Genomic DNA, 22,799 nt, shown 5'->3' on the forward strand with positions numbered 1-22,799 from the left:
GGACTGGAAGGGCTAAAGGGGCCCTACCAGCTCTGAGATCTTAAGTCTACGGCTCCGAAATCTCACCCGTCGACCTTGTGTATTACCTAGTCCACCACTCTCCTCTTCCAGAAGCGGAAACTGAGAGCTATTTTTCCAGAAGGGGAAACTTAATGCTATTCTCTGGCCTCCGGGACAAGGCTTCCCACAGGGCACAAAGCCCAGTTTTCCCATCTGGACAAGGGGCGGGGGACCCCTGGCGTGCTCAGGGCTCTAGGCGCCGGAAACACGTGTGTGCTCACCTACGTGTACACACGTGAGCGCACCTACAGCAGCAGGGGGCGCTCGGGCCGGCAGGGGGCAGCACAGACCCGGCTTGCAATTCCCCGGAGCAGCCCCGAGGGAGGAGGGCGTGCTGCAGTCTCTGTGGCGGCGGCGGCTGGAGGTGCAGCCTCCCAGGTGGGAGGCGGGGGCTGCGGGCGCAGGAAAGGCGCCTTGGGAGCGGGCGCTCGGCCGGGCCTCCTCGGGCCCCGGGCGCGGCGCGGCGAGTGGGAGCGAGCGTGCCAAGAGCACGCAGGCGCCCTGCTCCGGCTGGCCCTCGGCCGGCGCGCGGCGCGGAAGCAGCCTGCTGCCCGACCCCCGCACCCCCCGCAGCCCCCGCGCCGCCCGTGGCCGGCCGTCGGGAGCGGTCCCTGGGCAGCCGGCGCAGGCCACCGGCCGGGGAGAGCGCGCGGCGGCGGCGCCAGCGGCGGGACGGCCCCGAGCGCGTCCTCCCGCCTGCTGCCACTCGCAGCTGGCGCTGGCTGGGCCGGCGCGCCCCGCAGGCGGCCGGAGCGCGGCCTCGGCCTCGGCGGCAGCTAGCCCCCTGCCGTAGCCTGCGGGAAGCGGTGCGGGCGGCCGCGGGCACTGACGGCGTCGCGGGGCGCTCCCGGGCGGCGGCGCAGCGGCGGCGGCGCAGGGGGCGGAGGCAGGGGGCGCCCCCAGCCAGGATGCTGCGGTTCCTGCGCCGGACCTTTGGCCGCCGCTCCATGCAGCGCTACGCGCGGGGTGCGGCGGGGCGCGGGGCCGCCGGCTTGGGGGACGAGCGCGACGGGGGGCTGCGGGGGGGCCCGGCCGTCGCAGCCTCCTCGGCGCTGCCCGCCGCGCCTGGGGGCAGCGTGTTTCCCCCCGGCGGCGGGCCCCTGCTTACGGGCGGCGCGGCAGTGCACATCTCCGCCGCCGGCGCAGCCAAGGCCACCCTCTACTGTCGCGTCTTCCTGCTCGACGGGACCGAAGTGAGCGTGGACCTGCCGGTGAGTGACGGGGCCGGGCTGGGGCACTGGCTTCCTGCGCCCCTAGGGGCAGCACCCCCTACCCCAGTGCTTCCTCCTGGGGCGCTCCCGTTGCGTCTAATCGGGTATCCCCTCCCCCATCTCCTCTCAGCACTCATTTACCATTCTCTCTCTCCGGCCACCCTGTCCCCGTCTCTTCCTGGGCCCCACCTTTGGCTTGCGCCCTCTCCTTGGCACATTGCACCGCGGGGTCGCCTACTCTGGCGGCCCCCTGGTCCACTGGGCCTCACTCCTTCCCCAATGCGCACTGTCCCCCATCTCGAGTCCCCGCCCCTTGGCGCGGGTGGCGGGTGTTTTCGGCTCGTGATCCCTTCCGTTCCAGCGGGGGTCCTCCTGATGCTGGATTATTGAGAAGAAAATCTCAAGGCGATGTGGAGGGGAGGTTCTCCCGGGGGTGTCCAGCTTTCTCCCCACAAACTCAACCATCAGGCCTTGGTGAGATGGGGAGAGGGGCCCCTCGCTCGCTGTCCAGCAGGTGCCTCAAGGTTGGGAGGGAGTTAGGGAACCATTTCTGCTTTCTGCTGATTCCCTGTTGGCATTATAAAGAGCCCCTCTGGCCCGCAGCCCAGCGTAAGGTTGGGCGACTTGGGAGCTAACTCTAGAATCTCCTGGACCTGGCCAACTTCGCACAGGCAGAACCCTAGCTGGGACGCTGGGATTCGACCCCGGGGTGCCCGCGGGGCCTGGCTCTCAGGATTTTTTTCCCCTGGCGACATGGCTGTAACCGGTGGGGTGTCCCAGGGCAACAACCCCCAAGCCTGTGTCCTGGCCTTACTGCCACTCACCCACAGGTGGTTGCACCCCCACTGGCTCCAGCCCAGTGCTAGGCCAGGAGCTGCCGTCCCCTGCAGGGCGTTCATCTACCCAGGAGCCTTCCTGGCTGAAGGGGTCAAGTCAGACCAAATCAAACCCACATATCAACCGGGTGCCCACTGTACACCTGGTGCTGTGGCAGACGGTGCCTTGGAGAATCTTTGGGTGTGACTGAGGACACAGCAGTAATTGAGCTTTAGATAATGTTACAGATCATCCTGGGGATGTCAAGGGAAGAAATAACATACCCGGACTTCCAAAGAAAGCATTTAGGCCTTTTCGGGTGGTAGAAATTCTTTGGACTTCACCATGGAACTAGGAACATGCAAAGGGTCTTAGATGGGAAAATCAGAGCCTTGCTGGCCTGGAGTTTAACACTTCCCTTGTAGGGTAGGTTTAATTTTTAGACAGTTTCAATTTATGGCAATTTTATTTTTGTGGTTCCTTGTGCTCGCTATAGGATATCATTTTGTTATGAAATACCCTTTCGGGCCTTTTTATTTATAGAAAAGGAGCCAACATTCTGTTGCTTAGAGCTGTTGTCTTTAAACTGGCATTAAAATGTTATTGCTCCCCAAGAGTGAGGCTCTTCAGCTTTTATTCAGCTTGGGGAGGAGGCCTGAGAGCCTGGGAAGGAGGCCTGAGAGCCTGGGAAGGGAGGGGAGAAGGGAGCAGGCTGCCTCTGGGGTGGGCAGCTTGTGTTTGGAGAGGATGTGGCGTAGTTTACATCTCGGCTCTGGGAAAAGAATGCTATCCTTGGGAACTTTAACAGTGCTCCTTGCTGGTGATTTTCTCATCTGTTCCCTGGGGATGATTGGTTTATAAAATGCATTACTTCTGTTAGGTTTGGGCGACAGGCTTAAGTATTGTGCATGATAAACAGAACCAGATGGGTACACAAATGAACAGCATGCTGACTTACTGCAGACGGTGGAGCCCTCACTGTGCATGGCCAGGAAGGGGAGATTTGCATCCTACGGGTTTTTTTTTTTTTTTTTTTGCTAACTTTATGAAAGGCTACTTGACAGAAAATAGATAATTCACTGGTCCCAGGTTTTGTTGTGATGGCAGATTTCTCGATGTCTTTAAGATGGGACTTAATGAACTCCCAGTTTTATGTATATGCATATATATGTACATGCACCTTGTCCAAAGGCAAATAAAAAGCAAAAGGCTGGCTTGTGTCGTGTGAGCTCTCAGAGAGGAAAGATGAAGAAAAATCCCCAGTGAGCATGGCTCAAAGATACAAAGATTTATTAGATATTAGGGCTGCATCACACAGTTCCCTACACTAATCTTCCCACATCAGAGTGCGAGTTCCTGTAATTAATTCTCAGAGTTACAAGGTAAGTGCCAGGCTCCCGGATGAATTTGTAGCATTTGTCCTGGTCCTCAGACCCACTTCACTGGGCTCGCTTTTTATGCTGTCCTCTTTGGCATTTGGCCCCACTTGTCATTATTCTCTTGTGTGTTCTTGGATTTTTACTGCTTCTTGGGCTCTAGTGTCACCTTGCTGCTTATGGAAAGATAGAATTTACCTTTGACCGTGATACTCCTAAGCTGGGTTCTCTTCTATGGGCTCCCAGAGATCCTGCCAGGCTAACTGTGGCTCTTTTGTAATTAAAACCCTCTGGTGGCATTAGCCTCAATTCCTTTGCTCAGCCTACTAAAAGCAGTTATGTGCTGTCATAAACCCTTTTATTAGACCTAGTCAGGACACTTGTGTTCAGAAACTGCCTCAAACACAATAATGCCCTAGTATGACCGTGCTGTGGCACCTCAGTTCAGTGTAATCAACGTTTATTGGGCATCTTCAGTGTGCCAAGTGTGCTGTGGACGGAAAGGTGAATGAGACATGGCCTAGAGGCGCTCGGGAAACACAGGTGGAAACACCTGTTTTTTACTCTGAGTGTTGCTAAGTGATATGACAGGCACACCCAGACGTGGTGCTGGGACAGGATCAGGGAAATGGGTGGGGGTTTCCTGCAGACATTGACACTTGAGATTACAGGATCTCAAATTCAGCATTCCTTGCTCAGTGTCCCTTGGCAAAACCATGGCCCAGTTGTTTCATATGTGTATGTATGTGTGTTTAAAGGAAGAAGCAACTATAATTGTCTTCTGTGACAGGGCTTGGAGTCCCTGTCACTGGCAGTAGGTCGAGTTGCCTAGCACCCCTGTTTTTAACCTTGGCTATGGATAGTCAGTGGTTTTGCAGTCTTTGATAAAATGTGAACAAAGAGATTTTTAAAAAAATATCTGCAGTCTAAGGTGGCCTTGCTGTACAAACGTAGTGTCCAGGTGCGTCCTCTGCTTACCTTACCAACCAGAATGCCACCCTGAGCCACTCCTCTCCAGAAACCCTGGCCCTGGCTTGGACGGCGCCTCCCTCTCCTTCGCCCAGCCCTGCCCAGCCCAGGTGTGGTTTGGTAGGAGCCGGGCAGGACTCCCTCCCTCCCTTGGCCTGCCCTAGACACTTTCCTTCTATTAATGCAGCTGAAGATCCCATTAGTGTGCTTGGCAGCGGCACCCACTGTTGACTCATATTAGCTCTCTGTTGACTAAATCCCTGGCATTGCTCTTGCTCGTGCGCTTCTGCTCAGCCCCGCCCCCCATTGCCCTGCAAGCACAGCCTTCAGCAGCTTGGGTGTGGAACGCTGTGGGGTTGTGTGCCTGGCTAGTTAGCAATCCCGCCATGCCTTGGAGGGGATGGCTCACTGGCTAACGTTGCATTTGTGCAGTTGCTTCCCCTGGATGTAGAACTCTACGTGGACTTGTGGTGGTACAGTGCAGACGCGGAGGATTTCAGAGTTAGACCTCCATTTTTCGTGCAGCCTGGCTGTGCATCCTAGGTCAACTGCAGCTCTCTGAGCATCGATTTCTTTCCTGGTCTTTAAAACCCGGATGTTGGGAGGATTCAGTAACAGGAAGGATATAAAAAGCCTCAAAAAACAACTGGGTGCTGAAGGGTTGCTAGTAGGTTGTAGTCTAATAAACCTCTTAGTTCTCTGCTTTGGACTCTGCAAAGGATTGGAAGAAATTTCTATTATAGTAATGGACATTTAAAAACAAACAAACAAACGCTGTGCCAGGCAGGCTAACCATTGCCTGGCTCTTCAGTGGAAATTGGAAGTTGGATATAGTATGAGAGATGCTTTTCAAAAGTTTTACTTGGGGTGAAAAAAAGAACTCCCCCTGGAAAAAAACCCCTAATTTCAGAACAAAGAAACATCTGATCTGACAGAACATACATATACAACATAAAGGTCATATGCCTTATTTTGGAGTTGAAAGGGACCCGGGATGGCACCTGTCCCACCCATTTCATATATATGGGAAACAGGCTCGTAGATATAAGATGACTTACCTTTGTTGTTCAGTGAGAGAGTTGGCATGGGCTATTTGGGGATCCTGGTTGTCTAGCCTTGGAAGGTGTCAGCATAGGAGAGAAGATGGACCCCTAGTCCTTCCACAGCACCAAGGAGTAGAGTAGGGTATGTTCCTGCCAGTTGGAAATAGGACAGATTTTTCTGAACAGTAGGAAACTCTAGCATAATGATTCACTGTGCACAAAGTTCATCTGCAATTTTTTTTCCTCCAATTAAAATTCCCAGAGCCCACCCCCAGAATTTCTGATTCAGTAGTTCAGGGAACAGGACTTTTTTTTTTTTGAGACAGAGACTCAAGCTGTGGCCCTGGGTAGAGTGCTGTAGCATCACAGCTCACAGCAACCTTAAACTCTTGGGCTTAAGTGATTCTCCTGCCTCAGCCTCTCAAGTAGTTGGGACTACAGGTGCCCTCCACAGCACTTGGCTATTTTTTTTTGTTGCGGTTGTTGTCGTTGTTTAGCTGGCGTGGCCTGGTTCGAACCCGCCAGCCTTGGTGTATGAGGCCAGCGCCCTACCAACTGAGCTATGGGCGCTGCCAAGGGAGCTGGACTTTTAACAAGTACTCTTGATAAGAGAGTGATTCTGATGAAGGGCCTGGCAGTCTTTGAGCTGGGAGTGGACCTGTGTGCGCAGTCCATGTTTGCCACAGTGGAGTGGAGTCTGGGCAGGAGGAGGAACCACAGGCCAGTTATGCTATGGCAATAGTCCAGGGAGGGAGGGAGGGATGAGCTGGCTGGAAGGGGCAGGGGTAGAGCCCTGCACAGGTGGAGTCAGGTGAGTGTTGGGGGAAGGGAAAGTGAAGAGGCTTAGGGGACTATGCTGTCTTCACCCACAGCTGAGAAGTGAGGGGCCATACTGGACACCTCACGAGGCCTGAGAAGGCCATTCCCTTTTTCTACCTTCTCCCAAGGCTCTGGCTGCTGTGGGCACCTTGCCTTATCTCAGGCCTCTGGGTGGCTTGCTTTTTCTACCCCTGAAGGTAATATTGGCTAAAAGTGTCCCTCCATTGCCTATCCCGTCCCTCCCCTTCTCAGACCATGACTGAGGCTGTGGCAAGCCTTGGAGATCTGCCTGGGTCATGAGTTTGTGTTATTTTTAGAAATACCTTTTTTTTTAAGGGGGGCTGTGGTGAGGATGGGGAGAGAGGTGGATGAACCCCTTTCCCAAAGAGGATAGGATGGGTCCAGATTTGCCGGATCAACATTAATGGTGTTGGTGGGCCGGAATTGGTGTGCAGGGGGCCGCAGGTGATGATGGGGTCTGCCCAGCCCCTCCAGTGCCAGTAACATGACCCTGTGCTGGTACAGGGCTCCAAACAAATATTAACTTGCTAAGCACTTTCATGTGCATAATCTCATTGCATTCTGTACCAAGTACACTGCTGTGGATGGAGGCACAGGTCTGTTGAGTTTTGAAATAGCAGAAGGTCAGTGGGGGTGGGGCCTTCCCTTAAATTCTTGCGTGGGGACTTAGAAAAAATCCAACCCAGCAACCACAGAAATCCTCCGCCTACAATTTGTCCTCAAAGCATGTGTTCCATCCTTGCCCACTGCTCAACTCCCTTTGCCCAGCTGGGGGTGCGTTTCTCCCCCTGCAGGCCTGCCCTGCCTGGAGCCTTCTCTTCCTCAGGACTCTGCTGTTGGATTCTACCTCTAGCAGGTGGTTGCTGTCTGCGGGCAGGGTCAGCTGCTGATTCATCAAGGTGTTTTTGGCATGTGCCTCCCTACCCCATTTTCATTTCACATTTAGAACATGTTCATGGCAGACAGATTAGAAAATAGTAGAGAAGCAAGAGAAGGTAAGACAGCATCTAGGCTGGGTACGGTGGCTCACACCTCCAATCCTAGCAAAACCGCTATCTCTACTAAAAATACAAGAATGAGCCAGGCCCCAGCTACCTGGGAGGCTAAGGCAGGAGGATCGCTTGAACCCAGGAGTTTGAGGTTGGTGTGAACCAGGCTGAGGCCATTGCATTGTAGCCTGGGCAACAGAGTGAGACTCTGCGTCAAAAAACAAACACCCCCACCTCCCCATCTAAAATGTTATCAGAGATAACTGCCGTCAAAATTGAGGGTTTGTATTTGTGCTTTTTTTCTTTCATATTCAGGTATAAATATGTATTTAAAATGATGGACTTAATGGCAAACTGAGACCTGTGGATATGAGGTGACTCACCTCTGTAACTCAGAGAGTTGGCATGGGCTACTTTGGGAACTCTGGTTGTCTCTCCCCACTGTCTCAGCACAGCTGAATAAGGACTGTAGACCCTGAGTTTGTGTCTCTTTCAGGTGAGGCTCTCGGCCCTCCTTCTTTACATTTCCTGGGACGCTCACCTGGGGTGGGGAGTCCCCCAGTGCTGATAGACCATCTGAACTATCTGCTACCTGCCGTCCCTTCCTCAGTGAGAAGCAAGCTGCCCAATCCTCTGAGCCCCTGCCCCTTGATCTTTTCTCTTGCGGGCAGGTTAAAGGTCTTGTTGATATGACCCCTTGACAGTCCCCTTGCATCTGGGAGCATGTACTCCAGGGTGGTTGTGACTCTCTCACCTGCCTGGGGACGCCTGTGACTCTGCCACCAGGGAGAGGTGATCTGGCAGAGGGCTGCTCAAGCTGTGCAGCATGCCTGGTGTGCCCCCCTCTGGCCTGATCCCCCAAATCTCCATCTGCAGCCTTCATGGCTTCTCCGCAGAGTTGGATTTATTTACTAGTCCCACTTAATTTTCATTTTCTGGTTTATTTTAAGTAGTTTTCCAAGATGTTTTTGCTCACTGTATATTTTCTTTCATCGGGAAAGGCTTATTGAGCCCTTACACTGTGTTGAGCCCTGGGGATGAGTTTAGGAGAATATGATATTTTCCTGAGCTCCCAGTCTAGAAGAGTGGACCGTGTAAGTAGATGCTTGTAACCCAACATGGGCTAGTGCTGGATTTGAGCAGCTGTGTGGGCTGGAGTTGGAGAAGATTTAATGACTGAAGTGACATTGGAATCATCCCAAAGGATGCATAGGAGTTTAGCTATGAGGTTTAGCGGGAAAGTATCTGTGCAGAGGCAACAGCAGGTGCAAACTCATAGAGGATGGCATCCAGGAAACCCCACTCTCTGGGCTCTGGGCTCCTTGGTCCCTAGATCTTAAAGTAGTGAGGACCTTTTAAGGTGCAGATGAGCATGATAATAAAAGGCAACTCACATGATTATCATATGGAATCCTCATAAAAACTGTGTTGGTGGTGATTACCCCTGATTTGTAGAGGCGAGAGACTAAAGGCTTAGCAGACAGGTTAAAAACTTGCTCAAGGTCGCATAGCTAGTAAAGGCAGACTAGCTTCAAGCTCAGTCTGGCTGGAGGGGATTTGTGGCCTGAGAAGGTCTCTGACAGCATATCTAGGCATGGAGGGGGGCTTGGAGTGTCCACTAGAGGATCTGAGATGGATGGTGACCCCTGGACCTCAGAAGGGCATCTTCTTTGTAGGCCGCTTGGGATTTCAAGATCAGATTTAGGTTTTTAGTCAGATTTCTTGAATGTAGTTCCATCCAGGTGCATCTCAGTTTGATGGCTCTAATTCTTGAATTCTTCAACACTTGGATCAGAAGTAGGGTACGTTTTTATTTATTTTTGAGACAGAGTCTCACTTTGTCACCCTTGGTAGAGTGCTGTGACATCATAGCTCACAGCAACCTCAAACTCCTGGGCTCAAACGATTCTCTTGCCTCCGCCTCCTGAGTAGCTGGGACTATAGGTGCCTGCCACAACGCCCGCTTATTTTTAGAGATAAGGTCTCACTCTGGCTCAGGCTACTCTTGAACGCGTGAGCTCGGGCGATTCACCTACCTCGACCTTCCAGAGTGCTAGGATTACAGGTATGAGCCACCACACCTGGTCACGTTTTTATTTTTTGAGATGGTCTCAGTCTGTCACCCCAGGTAGAGTGCAGTAGTATTCATCGTAGCTCATTGCATCCTTAAACTCTTGGGCTCAAGCGATCCTTCTGCCTCAGTCTCCCGAGAGCTGGGAGTACAGGTGCTGGTCATAATGCCCAGCTAATTTTTTCTGTTTTCAGTAAAGACAGGGTCTTGCTTTTGTTCAGGCTGGTGTCGAGCTCCTGAGCTCAAGCAATTACTTTAGCCTCCCAGAGTGCTAGGATTACAGCCACCTTGCCCAGCTGAAGCTGCATTTTTTAAAAGTACTTAATAGAACAACATTAAAATGATCTCAAAGAAAAGCATTTTACATGTTCTCTTCTTGCTGAATAGCAACCAGTTGGTTTCACTTTGTTCCTTTCACTCTTTGTGTGTTTGTGTACGTGTTTATAAACATGATGTGTATTCTTTTTTAAAAACTGTTTCCCTCTCCACCCAAGCATCCTGACAGGTTTCTTACCAGTTTGGTGCCCTCTTTTGTGCTTTTATTCTGGATTAAATTCAACTATCATTCTGTGTGAGAGGTGGGTGTGTGTTTTGAGTGAGTAATACCCGCCTCTCTAGGTTGGAGGTTGATAGGCAAAGCACCTAGTCTCTTACCTATTAGGTAACCTTACCTCCCAGGCTCACAGATTCTGTGTTTCTTCCTTAATCGCTGCCACCACCTGGGAAGCTAATGCATTGTCATCCCTTTACAGATGGTCTCAGAGAACAGATGGCCTCGGGCTACTCAGCTAGTGAGTGTGGTGGGGCCAGATTGAATTTTGTTTTCTGAGTCATTTTCCAGTGCTATCCCCTCAGCCCAATCTGTGTACACCCTAGCCTTCCTGTGTGAAGTGTTCCCTTAGAATTCCCTGGGACAGTCAGAGTTCTCTGGGGTAAACAGCCCTGTCTCTCCTGAGCCATTTTGCCTCTCAGCATCTCTGGCATTTGCGTTCTGTCTACCATTTCTCAGCTTTTTTTTTGTAGGCTCTTTTCCGTGAAGTCATAGCTGGCTGAGTGCCCAGCATTTTCTTCTGGGAGCTAATAACTGGGAGATGGTATCTCAGGGGTCCTGTCCTACCTGCAGAATCATCTGATGCTTCCTTGTTACCCAGCATCAAGCCCAGTCCCAGGGGTGGAATTGTCCACACTGCAAGCCCTGCTGTGAGGATGCCACCTGCCTGGTTCGGCAGGTCCCCGCAGAGTTGACATCCCTCAGCTCTGGGGTGTCCTTTCCCTGCCTGGTTTGTGATCTGAGTGCTCTTGTCTGTATCATTTGAGGTAGGCCTGACAGTGCTATTCCTTCATCCTGTCTGCTAGTACCCTGGATTATGATTTTTTGAAAATCATGGTTATAATATAAGCAACATAAAAATTTCCATCTTAACCATTTTCTTTTTTTATTTATTTATTTATTTATTTTTTTGTAGAGACAGAGTCTCACTTTATGGCCCTTGGTAGAGTGCCGTGGCCTCACACAGCTCACAGCAACCTCCAACTCCTGGGCTTAAGCGATTCTCTTGCCTCAGCCTCCCGAGTAGCTGGGACTACAGGCGCCCCACAATGCCTGGCTATTTTTTGGTTGCAGTTCGGCCGGGGCCGGGTTTGAACCCACCACCCTCGGTATATGGGGCTGGCGCCTTACCGACTGAGGCACAGGCACCGCCCCATCATAACCATTTTCAACTGGCATTAAGTAGACTCACCTTGAGGTGCAGTCATCACATCCATCCACAGAACCATTTTGTCTTCCCACACTGAAACTGTCCCTGTTAAGTGCCAACTCTCCATTTCCCCTTCCCCAACCCCTGCTTTTTTGTCTCTGTGAACTTGGCTACTCAAGGGGCTTCCCGTAAGTGGAATCATGCGTTGCTTGCTCATTTGCGTGTGGCTTCTTTCCCTTAATGTCTTTAAGGTTCATCTGTGTCATAGCATGTGTGTCAGACTCCGTCCATTCCAGGTAGAGGCTCTAAAAATAAAAAAGCACCTTATTCCTTTTCAAGGCTGAGTGATGTTCCATTGCAAGCATATACTACACTTTGTCCATTCATCTGGGTTGCGAATTTTTTTTTTTTTTTTTTTTTGAGACAGACTCTCACTGTCACCCTGGGTAGATTAATGTGGCATCATAGTTCACGGCAACCTCAAATTCTTGGGCTCAAATGATCCTCCTGCCTCAGCCTGCGGAGGAGTTGGGACTCCAGGCACCCACCACAACACTTGTGTCTTGCTTTTGCTCGGGCTGGTCTTACTCCTGAGCTCAAGCAATCTACCGCCTCAGCCGCGCAGAGTGCTAGGATTACAGGTGGGAGCCCCTACGCCAGTCCCGAGTTGTGGGTTTTTATGCAGATCTGGGTCTTCTTGACTCAGTCCTGCCCATTCATTTGTGGCACTGCCATTAGAGAATGCATGTCCCCAGCCCTCATCTCATGGTTTTATTCTTGGAATTCCAGCAAGTCTTCTCTGGGATTCTTCTGTGCCGTGCTGATCCCCCCCAAGGCTATATGGTCTTACTTCAGGGGGGTGTGGCAGACACGTTCCTTTCTCCCCCTTACATTTTTGTCTGAGTTGCTCACTGTTGGCTCGAGTCCTCTGTCTGGCACGTTCTTTAAATTTTTCTTTTTTTTTTTTTTTCTCTTTAAATTTTTTAATGATGAAATGTAAATACTAAAGTTGCTCTATAACATGAATGGTTAAAAGAATCATAATGCAAATTGCAATCAGTGTAACCTGGCTTATTGTACCCTCAATGAATCCCCAACAATTAAAAAATAAATAAATAAATAAAATAAAAAATGAAACAGTAAAAAAAAATAAATAAATAAAAAAGAATCATAATGCAATGAACATCCTTGTACCCACCACCCAGCCTAAGAGCAGAGACCCTCGCCAGTGCTGTTCAAGCCCCCAAATGTTCCTCTCTGACGGTATTTTCTCCCTCCTTTCCTCCTGAAGTTTGTCTTTCATCCCTTCTTTGTTCTTGCCCGTTTTGCATGTTTGTGAACTTCATATAAATGGATTTTTCATTCAATATTGTATCTGTGAGATTCATCTAGGTCAATGAGGTAACTATAGTTCTTACTGCTCTGTAGTTATGCCACTGCATGAATATACCAGAACTCATCCTTTGTGAACATTGGGGATATTTTTAGCTTGGCACTATTAGGAAAAAATACTGCTTTGAACCTTCTGGAACTGGTTTCCTGGTGCTCATGTGCAAGCAGGCATCTCTCCTGGGTCTGTATCCAGGAGGAAGAGTGGGGAGGGCCTTTTAAGATCATGGGGAATTGTTCTCCAGAGTCTCGGCAGCATATGAAAGGCTCCCTAATCCATTCTTCTCCAATACTTGGCATTGTGCAGCTTTTTTTTGTTTAATTTTGCCACACTGATGGGAGTTAGCTGGAACATTCTGTGATTCTCACTTTTCCCCAATTATTGACGGGGTTGTATATCTTTCATATTTAGATTAGCCATCTGCCGTTCTTCCTACAATGCTTTGTTTTATGATTTTCGCCTGTTTGGGGGGCGGAGTTGTATTTTGCTCTTTGTATGCAGCTCATTCACCCTTGGTCTTGATGAGATTGTCTCCTCTTCCTCACTCTAAGTCCCTAAACTGGCCCTGGTAGGCCTTTCCTCCCTAAGTAGGAATTATTGATGTTCGCCAGTAATGAGCTGTAGTCAGTTGCAGCTGGTGGTGAGCAACTGCAGGATCTATAATATTCAATTCTGCCCACTCTTATGTATTTAAAGGTAGAGAGAAATGTATAATGGGCCCCACGTACTTATCAAGGTGCTTCAGTACTAACCAGGCTCCTTTCATTTATACCCTCACCACTAACCTTTCCTGATTATTTTAAAACAAATTCTAAATTGGTAATTCCAAACATGAATTTAATATGTCTCTCTAAATCAGGGGTCCTCAAACTTTGGCCCACGGGCCACATGAGGCGGTGTGATTGTATTTGTTCCCGTTTGTTTTTTTACTTCAAAATAAGATATGTGCAGTGTGCATAGGAATTTGTTCATAGTTTGTTTTTTTTTTAAACTATAGTCCGGCCCTCCAACGGTCTGAGGGACAGTGAATTGCCCCCCTGTTTAAAAAGTTTGAGGACGCCTGCTCTAAATGATAAGGACTGTATTTTTGAAAAATACAGCTGGGTTCAGTGGCTCGCCTGTAGTTCTGGCTACTTGGGAGGCTGAGGTGGGAGGATCACTTGTGCCCAGGAGTTCAAGGCCAGCCTGGGCAACAATAAAAAATATATATGCATGCACTCGGAGTGTACATATATGCACATAGCAGACTACTAAAACACCTGAAAGTGATCAGTGATTACCCTTTAGTATCAGATATTTCGTCATTGTTCAAGTGTTCCTCTTCAGTTTTCATCAAGAGCCTTTCATTGCATTTGGTGGTGGTTCTAAGACTCTTAATCTAGAACCACATCCCCCCACCCCCCAGCCATTTGTCTGTTGAAGATGTTGGGTCATTTGTCCTATTTAGTTTGCTACTTTCTGGATTTTGTTTGCATCCTCCGTATTTGGTTGCCCCCGAGGAACAGGTGGAATAGAGGACAGGACTTATTTAAAGCATCTGGATCTGGAAGATAGGCTGCTTGTCCTTAGGAAGGCTGAGTGGAGGTAAGTAATTACACCTGATGTGAAAAGTGCCGCAGAGTACATTAAACTAGCTCAGAGGAAGGCTTAAGGCAAGGGGTGGAGGTTGGCAGGGGAGAGTTAACTCTAGGGTAAGCAACTGGGAAGGACCAGAGAGAAAACTTTGGGTCTGAGAACAATTCAGAGAACAGCATTTCTCTGTTCATATGCAAAGGCGCTGAGGCTTGAGACAACAGTTCCAGATTCCTGCTCCTTGCTCAGCCCTTGGCAGTCTCCAGCCATCCTCCTCGTTTTCCAGGGGATGTTACATCTTAAAGAGGTCCACATTCCTCCTGGTCTTTTAAAGTTTTCCTATAGATTTGATGAAAGAATGGCTCCCTCCACCCCCATGTCCCCCTTTTATCAGCTCCCTGACACTGGCTTTGAATGTCTTCCTGGACCTTGGATTCTTTCTTTCTCTAGTTCACTCCTGTGTACACTCCCAGGGAGGCCCTCGGTGTGTCCTCTCCATGTCTCCGGCCTGGAGCACCAACAAACCTTTTAGGAATGCAGGATCCAGGAACACTTCAGAGAGCAGGGAAACGGGCTGAGTGTGAGACAGCAGGGACCATTGGGTTTTACCCCTAAGGAAGCCCATGGCGACCACAGGGTCCAAAGCCTCGTTCTGGGGCAGGGGGCGGGCTTCCCTGGCTACTGTGGAGTGGTTTAGAGCTGCTCACTCCAGGTATTCACCTGCGGCAAATGAAGAGTCTGAAGAGCCAGTTTCCTTGCGTGCAGCCCTCCCAGCCCCTACGGGTGACACCCAGCAGGCCTCTTGGCCTCTCTGGGCTCTGCTACCTCCTTTGAAAGTGGACTGGTGTTCTCTCCCTGGCACGTGGCAGGGATTCTCCTGCCTTCTGCCTATGAAATGGATGTGGGCTTCATCCAGGGAAGCCTGGTAAACTGCTGAGGCTCACGAGGGTTAGTTATTAACCTGCAGTGCGCTCTCCACAAGCTGCTCTGTGGCGTTTCTCTGACTGGGGGCCTTTTACTGCTCCTGCTTGCTGGGGACCCCAGGCCCCGCCACCTGCTCACACAGTTACAGGCTGTGTTGGGTGCCATGAGTGCCGCTTTGATGGTAGCAGGAGTGGCTGGTCCGAGTCCAGGGAGGGGTCTGGATTGGTTTGGAACTTGGCCCAGGTTACGTGCACAGGCCAGTGGTGGCAAATCCAGGGATGCTCACAGCTGAAAACCAAAGAAGGTCTGGGACCTGGGGTATTTTAAATGAGAGAGGGGAATTGAAGGTTGGAGGCATTTGTTGAGGATATCCCAGTATTCTTGAGCTATGGGATTTTGCTTTGAAGTCCAAAAATATTTAGCTTTATTCTAAAAACTATGAAGAACTTCTTCATTAAAGAGGCTCCTGAAGAAAAATGTGAAAATCGCATGCTGTCTTTTAAAAGAATAAGGAGTTCATGTCCCAGAATTTACCACACACATCATTTATCATATTAACTCACTTCTGGGAAGGAGCTCTTCCACCTATGTGAGTTTTCTGGATAGCTGCAACTCATTCCATTTACTGACAAACCTGTTTTATTTCAGCTGTTTCATTTATTTGTTGCAGGGGGAGGGGGAGACACAGAGCATGGAGTGTCTGGAAGGCCCTGAGAAATAGGAAACACTTTGGGCACCGTGTGTAGGGAGCTCATTTAGGGTGGAGGGTGAATTGCTCTTGAATGGTGTTCTGGTAACTGGCTCAGCATGCTGAGTGCCCAGTTCTCCTACTTAGAGGACTCCCGGTGCTTCACTCAGCATGCTGGTTAAAGGCCCTCCACCCCCAGGCAATCGCAGGCTTCCAAATCACCTGGATTCTTGGGTCAGCTTTATATAGTGTTGCAGCCTTCGAAGCATTATTGCTTTACCTTCTGGCGTTTCTGGGGCTGACTAATGAGCTACAACAATGGTTTTCAACATTTATTGCATGCTGGAATCTTCTGAAGGATCTTTTCAAAGTCCAGCTTCTAGGCCGCACCACAGACTACTGCTACCAGGATTGCTGGGCTTGGGAGGCAGAGCTCTGTGGTGAAAATGTTAAAAAATTCCCAAGGTAATTCCAAGTGCAACCAAAGTTTATGAACCAGTGTCTTACTGGGGCACATCCCTTACATTTGTGTAGTATTTTGGGTTTAGATCAGGCTGTAACCTGTCGTATTTTATTTAATACTTATAGTACCTCATTGAGAGAATTGTGGGTTCCAGTTTCATAGATCAGCAGTAAGGTTTTTGACTCAGTAGCCCACTGCCAGTAAATGACAAATCCATACCTAAATCATTTTCAGGCTCTAGGGCCACCTGTCCCTAATCTCTGGCTGTCACTCTAGTGGTTCTCTGGCAGCTTCCCAGCCCCCACCCTTCATATCTCACCTGTGTACCTTTGCTCCTTTTTATTGGCTGGTTTCTTATCCCTTAAGGGCCTAGCCAGCTTTCAGGGAACATCTCAGTTGCTACCAGCTTATGAAGCTTGTCCCAACCACCCCTCCTCGCCCCCAACTTTTCCCATACAACATTTGCTCTCCAGCCTAGGAATTTGCAGGACATGTCTGCAGTTTTTTTTTTTTTTTTTCTTGGTAGAGACAGTCTCACTTTATTGCCCTCCCTCGGTAGAGTGCCGTGGTGTCACACAGCTCACAGCAACCTCCAGCTCCTGGGCTTAGGTGATTCTTTTGCCTCAACCTCCTGAGTAGCTGGGACTACAGGCGCCCGTCACAACGCTTGGCTATTTTTTTGTTGCAGTTTGGCCGGGGCCAGGTTTGAACCCACCACTCTCGGTATATGAGGCCAGCGCCTTACCCACTGAGCCACAGGCACAGCCCATTCTAGCAGTTCTTTATGTGATAATTGAAACCAGTGGTTCTCAACCTTCCTAATGCCTTTAATACACTTCCTGTGGGTCAAGACCCATAGGCTGAGAACTGAGGATTTAAATAATAGATGACATTAATGACCAGGTTTGTGGCAAGTGATTTTTTTTTTAGGTTGCAGTAAAATATACGCGACATAAAATTTACCATTAATGACATTTCGTATATTCATAGTATCGTACAACCATCATCACTCTCTAGTTCCAGGATATTGTCATCACCCCAAAGGAAAACCTTCTACGCATTAAATAGTCATTCCCCACCTCTTCCCAGCCCCTAGCAACCTCTAATCTGTTTTCTGTCTCTATGGACCTGTTGACTCTGGACATTTCATAGAAATACAATCATGCAATATGTGGCATTTGGTATCTGCCTTCTCTCACTGAGCATTATATTTTCAGAGTGTGTTGCCCATTTATATTACTTAAATCCCTTCATGTGGCATAACTCCCGACTCCTCACAACCCTACGAAGTAGGGAGTTCCTGTTAGCCTGCATATGATACAGATGAGGAGATCGAGGCACAGAGAGGTTAAGCAGTTACTAAAGCACACACAGCACATGTGTGCTCTTGGCGCCATGCACTGTCCTGCTGGTGTCTGCTATGGACGTTGACCTTTCGAAGGGCAAAGAAGAAACGTCGAGAAAGTATTCGCGTACAGCATAAGAACAACACAAGATACAGCCCAGGAGCAGAAACCATCAGGGGTATCTCTCAGGGGGCTGCAGAACAGAATTATTCTAGGGCAGATTCTGTGGTTAAAGTGGTTGGTTTATTTGGAGTGGGTCAGTTTTGTTACAGATTTCCCACAAATGTTAGCCGTTGATTGATAGCATGCCAGGATTGTTTACCTGGCATGCGAAGCCACCTGGTGTTCTGAGGTCACTGAAATGTTGGGGAATGAATCTTGAGGACTCCTGACAGGCGGAGGGTACTCCAGGTAAAGGGTTTCTTACCAGAGTAGTACTTACTATGTGCCAGACATAGTTTTGAGCACTTTATGTATATTTACTTGGTTATGTCTGATAAAAACTCCTATTCTATTTTGTGGTTGAAGAAACAGAGGTGCAGAACAGCTAAATATCTCATCCAAAATCTTGGCTGCTGGAATGTGGTGACCCAGAGAATCTGGTTCCGCGTCTGTGTGCTTCATCTTTTTAATTTTTTTTTTGTTGTTGTTGTTGCCATAATGTACTTTTCCCGAGGCAGCAAGAAAAGAACAAATAGTCTAGTTACTTGGGTAAGAAGAGAAAAAGGGGGGGAAAAAACACAGGAAAAGTACTGATTATTTAATTTTTTAAAGGTTTATCCTGTGCTTTTTTTTTTTTTTTAAAGCAATACTTCTTTATTTGATACTATTTAGGAATGACTGATTAAAGAAAGTTCAATAAAAATCATGTACAATGGTTTCCACCAGGAGACGACTTCGTTACCATTTTGGTATATATCCTTGCCACCTTTTTGCTAATTATGGAGGAAAAATATATATATATTTTTTTTGAACAAAAAATGTGGTAGTACTATGTATACTTGTTTTCTTTTTTTTAAAATTGTGGTAAAACATGACCTTGGTCTTTGTTGTATTGCCTCTTTTTTTTTTTTTGTAGAGACAGAGTCTCACCTTATCACCTTCGGTAGGGTGCCGTGGCGTCACACAGCTCACAGCAACCTCCAACTCCTGGGCTTAGCCGATTCTCTTGCCTCAGCCTCCCGAGTAGCTGGGACTACAGGCGCCCACCACAACGCCCAGCTATTTTTTTGTTGTTGTTGTTGCAGTTTGGCCGGGGCTGGGTTTGAACCCGCCACCCTCGGCATATGGGGCCGGCACCCTACCTGCTGAGCCACAGGCGCTGCCCCTGTATTGTCTCTTATAGTGGAAGAAAAGCTTAGGGAGATCTCTCTGGTCCTTAGCATGGGAAGGAGAATTCTTACCTTTGCAGCCAGGGAGGCAGCTGTGCCCTGTTACAGAAAGATCCAGACGGCTGTGGTGCAAAAAGGCTCATTACAGGGCATTTATGGCTCATAATAGGGCTGAGATTCGCCAGCAGGTTCTAAGGTCCTGCTGAGAACATTGGCGCTTTGTGTGTTCCCAGACCTTGTGATAATCCTGCCATCTGGGAACACACAAAGACCAGGTACTGTCACTCCTGCTTGCCTGAAGTAGTTACTAGTGGAATCTTGCTCCTCTCACTTCTTCCCCAAACTCATATGTTGAATCTTCACCCCCAGTACCTCAGCATGTGACTGTATTTGGGGACAGGGTCTTTAAAGGCAAAATTCAGTTAAAACGGGGTCATCGAGGTGAGCCCTGATTCAGTATGACCGGTGTCCTTGTAAGAAGGACACAGGTACAGAGGGAAGGCCCTGGGGAGATGAAGGGGGGACGGCCATCCACAGGCCAAGGAGAGAGCCTCGGAAAGAACCAGGCCTGCCCGCACCTTGATCCTTGACTTCCAGCCTCCAGAATAGTGAGAAAATTTGTTGCTGTTGTTTAGGCCACCTAGCCGGGATATTTTGTAATATTAAGCCTAGCAAATAAATACAGTGACCTGGAATAAATAAAGACCTGGAAAACCTTATTTGTTCTTTTGATTCTTTCAAGCTCTTTGTCCCTTATTAAGCTTCCCAGATAAGGGCATGCCATGCAGAGTGATTTGGGTGCCAACAGCCTGCCAAAGTAAGCCATGTGGGGGGGTTTTGGGAAGTAGAGGGGGATTTTGACTGCGATGAAAACTGGCGGGCACGTCTGGGAAGCAGTGGGGCTTGCGGGATGCAGAGGCAGGGAAGATGGGAAGGAAGGCTGAGACCGTGGAGTGCCTTTGAGCAGTGGAATGTTGTGTGACCTGGTTGTGTTTTTTTGTTTCGTTTTTTTGAGACAGGGTGTCAGTTGCCCTGGGTAGTGTGCATAGCATCATAGCTCACAGCAACCTCAAACTCTTGGACTCAAGAGATCCTTTTGTCTCAGCCTCCCAAGTAGCTGGGACTTCAGATGCCCACCACAATGCCCAGCTGGTTGTGTTTTGTTTTTTGTTTTTTTCTATTTTTAGTAGCGATGGCCTTGCTCTTGCTCAGGCTGGTCTTGAACTCCTGAGCTCAGGCAGTCCACCTGCCTCAGCCTCCCAGAGTCCTGGCATTGCAGGTGTGAGCCAATGCCCAGCCGGACCTAGTTGTTTCTTAGATGAGGCCAGTCTGAGTGGCCAGCGACTCAGGCACAGAAGAGCTTTTTGTGGGTTCTCACCTTGCAGAGACCCTGAGCCCAGGTGCTGGTGTTGTGCCACCAGCTGGTCCAGGTGGGAAAAGGAAGGCAGCCGGGATTCCTGGCCACTCCACTCTGTAGCCTCAAACCTGTGAGGAGTTGACATTTCCAAGAGGGAGGGAATGATAAAAGGACAGGCATTTATTGAGTGCCTACTGTGTACACAGAACCAACGCAGGCACCAGGGAGAGACAACACTAAGAGGTACAGCTCTTTCCCTAGGTACCTGCTGGGTGAGTGAGAGGATATCCTTGCATTTGCAGAGCACTCCACGGTTTTTATATGCTTTCACCCAGCTTTGTGTTTAAGGGAGAAGAGCCAGGATGGAGACCCCCCCCCAAAAAAAAAAATGAGTGGTCGGTCATCTCTGCAGATGCTGAAAATCTGCTCTGTTGATCAGAGCTCTAGGGTGGTTGTGCTGCAGCATGTAGGTGCAGAAACGTATCTGTAACAGAACAAGGGAAGAAAGCAGGATTCGAGAAAGTCCTCCAAAATCATGGCTCTGAATCCCACTGTTTATCTCAGCGCTTGATAGCTTATCCACAGAAGGTGGTACAGGAAGGATGTAGATGGGTCTATACAATGTGAACTAAAACTGAACTTGGAAAGCTCATTTTTTTGTATTCAGACACATTATACTGAGTGAAATTAACTTTATTCCATTTATGGGCAGTTCCCACACTGGCAGAACTAGTCTGCGTAGAAAACAAATTAGAATAGCGCTTTGCCTCGGGTACAGAGAAGGCCAGGGATTGACTAGGAAGGAGCACCCCAAAACTTTCTGGGGGGTAGAAATGAGCCTGACAGGCAAGGGGCATGAGTACACAGATGTTTGTCGTTTGTCAAAGTGGATCAGCTTAGATTTCTGCATTTTAGTGTGAGTGCAATTTACTACCATCCCTGCAAAGAAGTGGAAAAGATTCATAGAGGGCCGGGGAAGGAATGACGAGAGGAAAGGATGGTACAGAATGTTTGTCACTGTCAAAGCTGAGTGACAGGTGCTTACTATTGTGTTGACTTTGTACTTATTTGAAATTATAATCTTTGTTGGTTCCTCAGCCCTGGGAGCCTTCCTGGTGTCTCCTGTGGTGAATGCAGCATCTCAGGGCAGTGAGATGTTCCCAGCCACCCTGGCTATCGTGTCTCTGGGTTGACTTGCTCTCTGCCCTCTTGGTGACTTTGAACTTTGGCCTCTTCCCACTGGCACTTGCCACCACCCAGTCCTTTCGCTGTCTTTTGATCTTAATCCGGGAATAGACCCTCTCTTTCCTTTCTTGACTTTGCCCTACTCCACCTAGTCTGTTCTTATCTTTGTCTACTGTGGGTAAATCAGTGTCATTGCCCTTCCTTGTAGGGTTGTGAAGTTCCATCTGTGTGCCTTTGTTTGTAGATGCAAACTCTGCCGTGAATCCAAGAGGGAGGACCCTGTTCCCACACAGCTGTAAAAGATACAAGCTTTGTGGTTCCATTTACATGAACTTCAAAACAGGCGGAATGGATCTGCACCGCTGTGGGAGGGAAAGAGAGGGTAGAGATTGGGAAGGAGGCTCCCAGGGGCTTCCAGGGAGGGCAGGGATGATGCTGGGTATGTGTTCTGCTTTTTGACCTGGGTGGTGGTTGCCAGGTATGTTTACTTGTGGTAATTCCTTGAGTTATACAACCTGTGACCCCTGCATTTCTGTCTAGGTATGTGACGCCTTCATTAAAACAAAAAGATTAGATGGCTCTGCAAGGTTTTTTAAAAATCTTCCCATTTCACACAAAAAATGCAAATTTGTAGGTTTTCTTGAAAATTTGGTAGAGCCAGCAGCACAGTCTGAATTTCCATAGAGCAGCTCTGTATTTGTGGCCCATTCCTGAGGGCCACTTCGCTCATGGGAACGTCCCTGCCTCTGCATCATCCCACAGAAGTTCCTGAAAGTGCTTAGCAAGTGGGTGGCAGCTGTGGAACCCTGGATTTTTTTTTCTCTTCTCTAGGTTACTTAGAAAGGGGGGAAAGGTTTGGGAGGCAGTCTTGATTTAGTAGCAATCTTGAATGAATACCTTTGATGTGGATTTGGATATCTTGGGAATTGGGGCTCACGTGTTCAGCATTCCAGGTGAGTTAGTTCTGCTTGAACTGGTTACCTTATGACCAACACATAATAGTTAAAGATCACGAGATGTTACAATATTTGCACCTAGATGTTTATTTATATAAATAATTTCTTATTTTTATATATATATATATATTTTTTTTTTTAACAGAATCTTACTCTGTTGTCCTCGGTAGCGTGCTGTGGAGTCATAGCTCATAGCAAACTCCAACTCTTGGGCTTGAGCAGTTTTCTTGCCTCAGCCTTCTTAGGATCTGAGATACAGACTCTACTAAGCGAGGCCCACTGCTATGCCTGGCTACTTTTTCTATTTTTTAGTAGAAATATGGTCTTGTTCTTGCTCAGGCTGGTCTCGAACTTCCAAGCTCAAGGCAATCCACCTGCCTGGCCTCCCAGAGTGCTAGGAGTGTAAGCATGTATATTCCTTTTTTTCCCTCTTTTTTTTATTAAGTCATAAACACATAGATCATGGATGGAGCTAGAACATATTCTACTTAGTAAAGTATCTCAAGAATGGA

At 48.8% G+C, this 22,799-nt stretch overlaps 1 protein-coding gene across 8 annotated transcripts in view; it reads left to right on the forward strand.

Annotated features, from left to right (window-relative positions):
* Positions 1 to 386: 386 nt before the first annotated feature.
* The window catches only part of EPB41L4B (erythrocyte membrane protein band 4.1 like 4B), a 146,343-nt gene continuing 123,930 nt past the window's right edge, over positions 387 to 22,799 (forward strand). For 6 of the 8 annotated variants that reach the window (XM_053566241.1, XM_053566279.1, XM_053566288.1 and 3 more), the window contains exon 1: positions 414 to 1,271. In XM_053566241.1, coding sequence (XP_053422216.1) covers positions 969 to 1,271 — 303 coding nt within the window. In that variant the 5' untranslated portion in view covers positions 414 to 968. Of the gene's footprint in view, positions 1,272 to 22,799 lie in introns of all 8 variants that reach the window. The other 2 variants (XM_053566270.1, XM_053566250.1) reach the window with 1 other exon arrangement.

The sequence above is a fragment of the Nycticebus coucang genome, chromosome 2, assembly GCF_027406575.1.
Source record: "Nycticebus coucang isolate mNycCou1 chromosome 2, mNycCou1.pri, whole genome shotgun sequence".
NCBI classification, from domain to species: domain Eukaryota; kingdom Metazoa; phylum Chordata; class Mammalia; order Primates; family Lorisidae; genus Nycticebus; species Nycticebus coucang.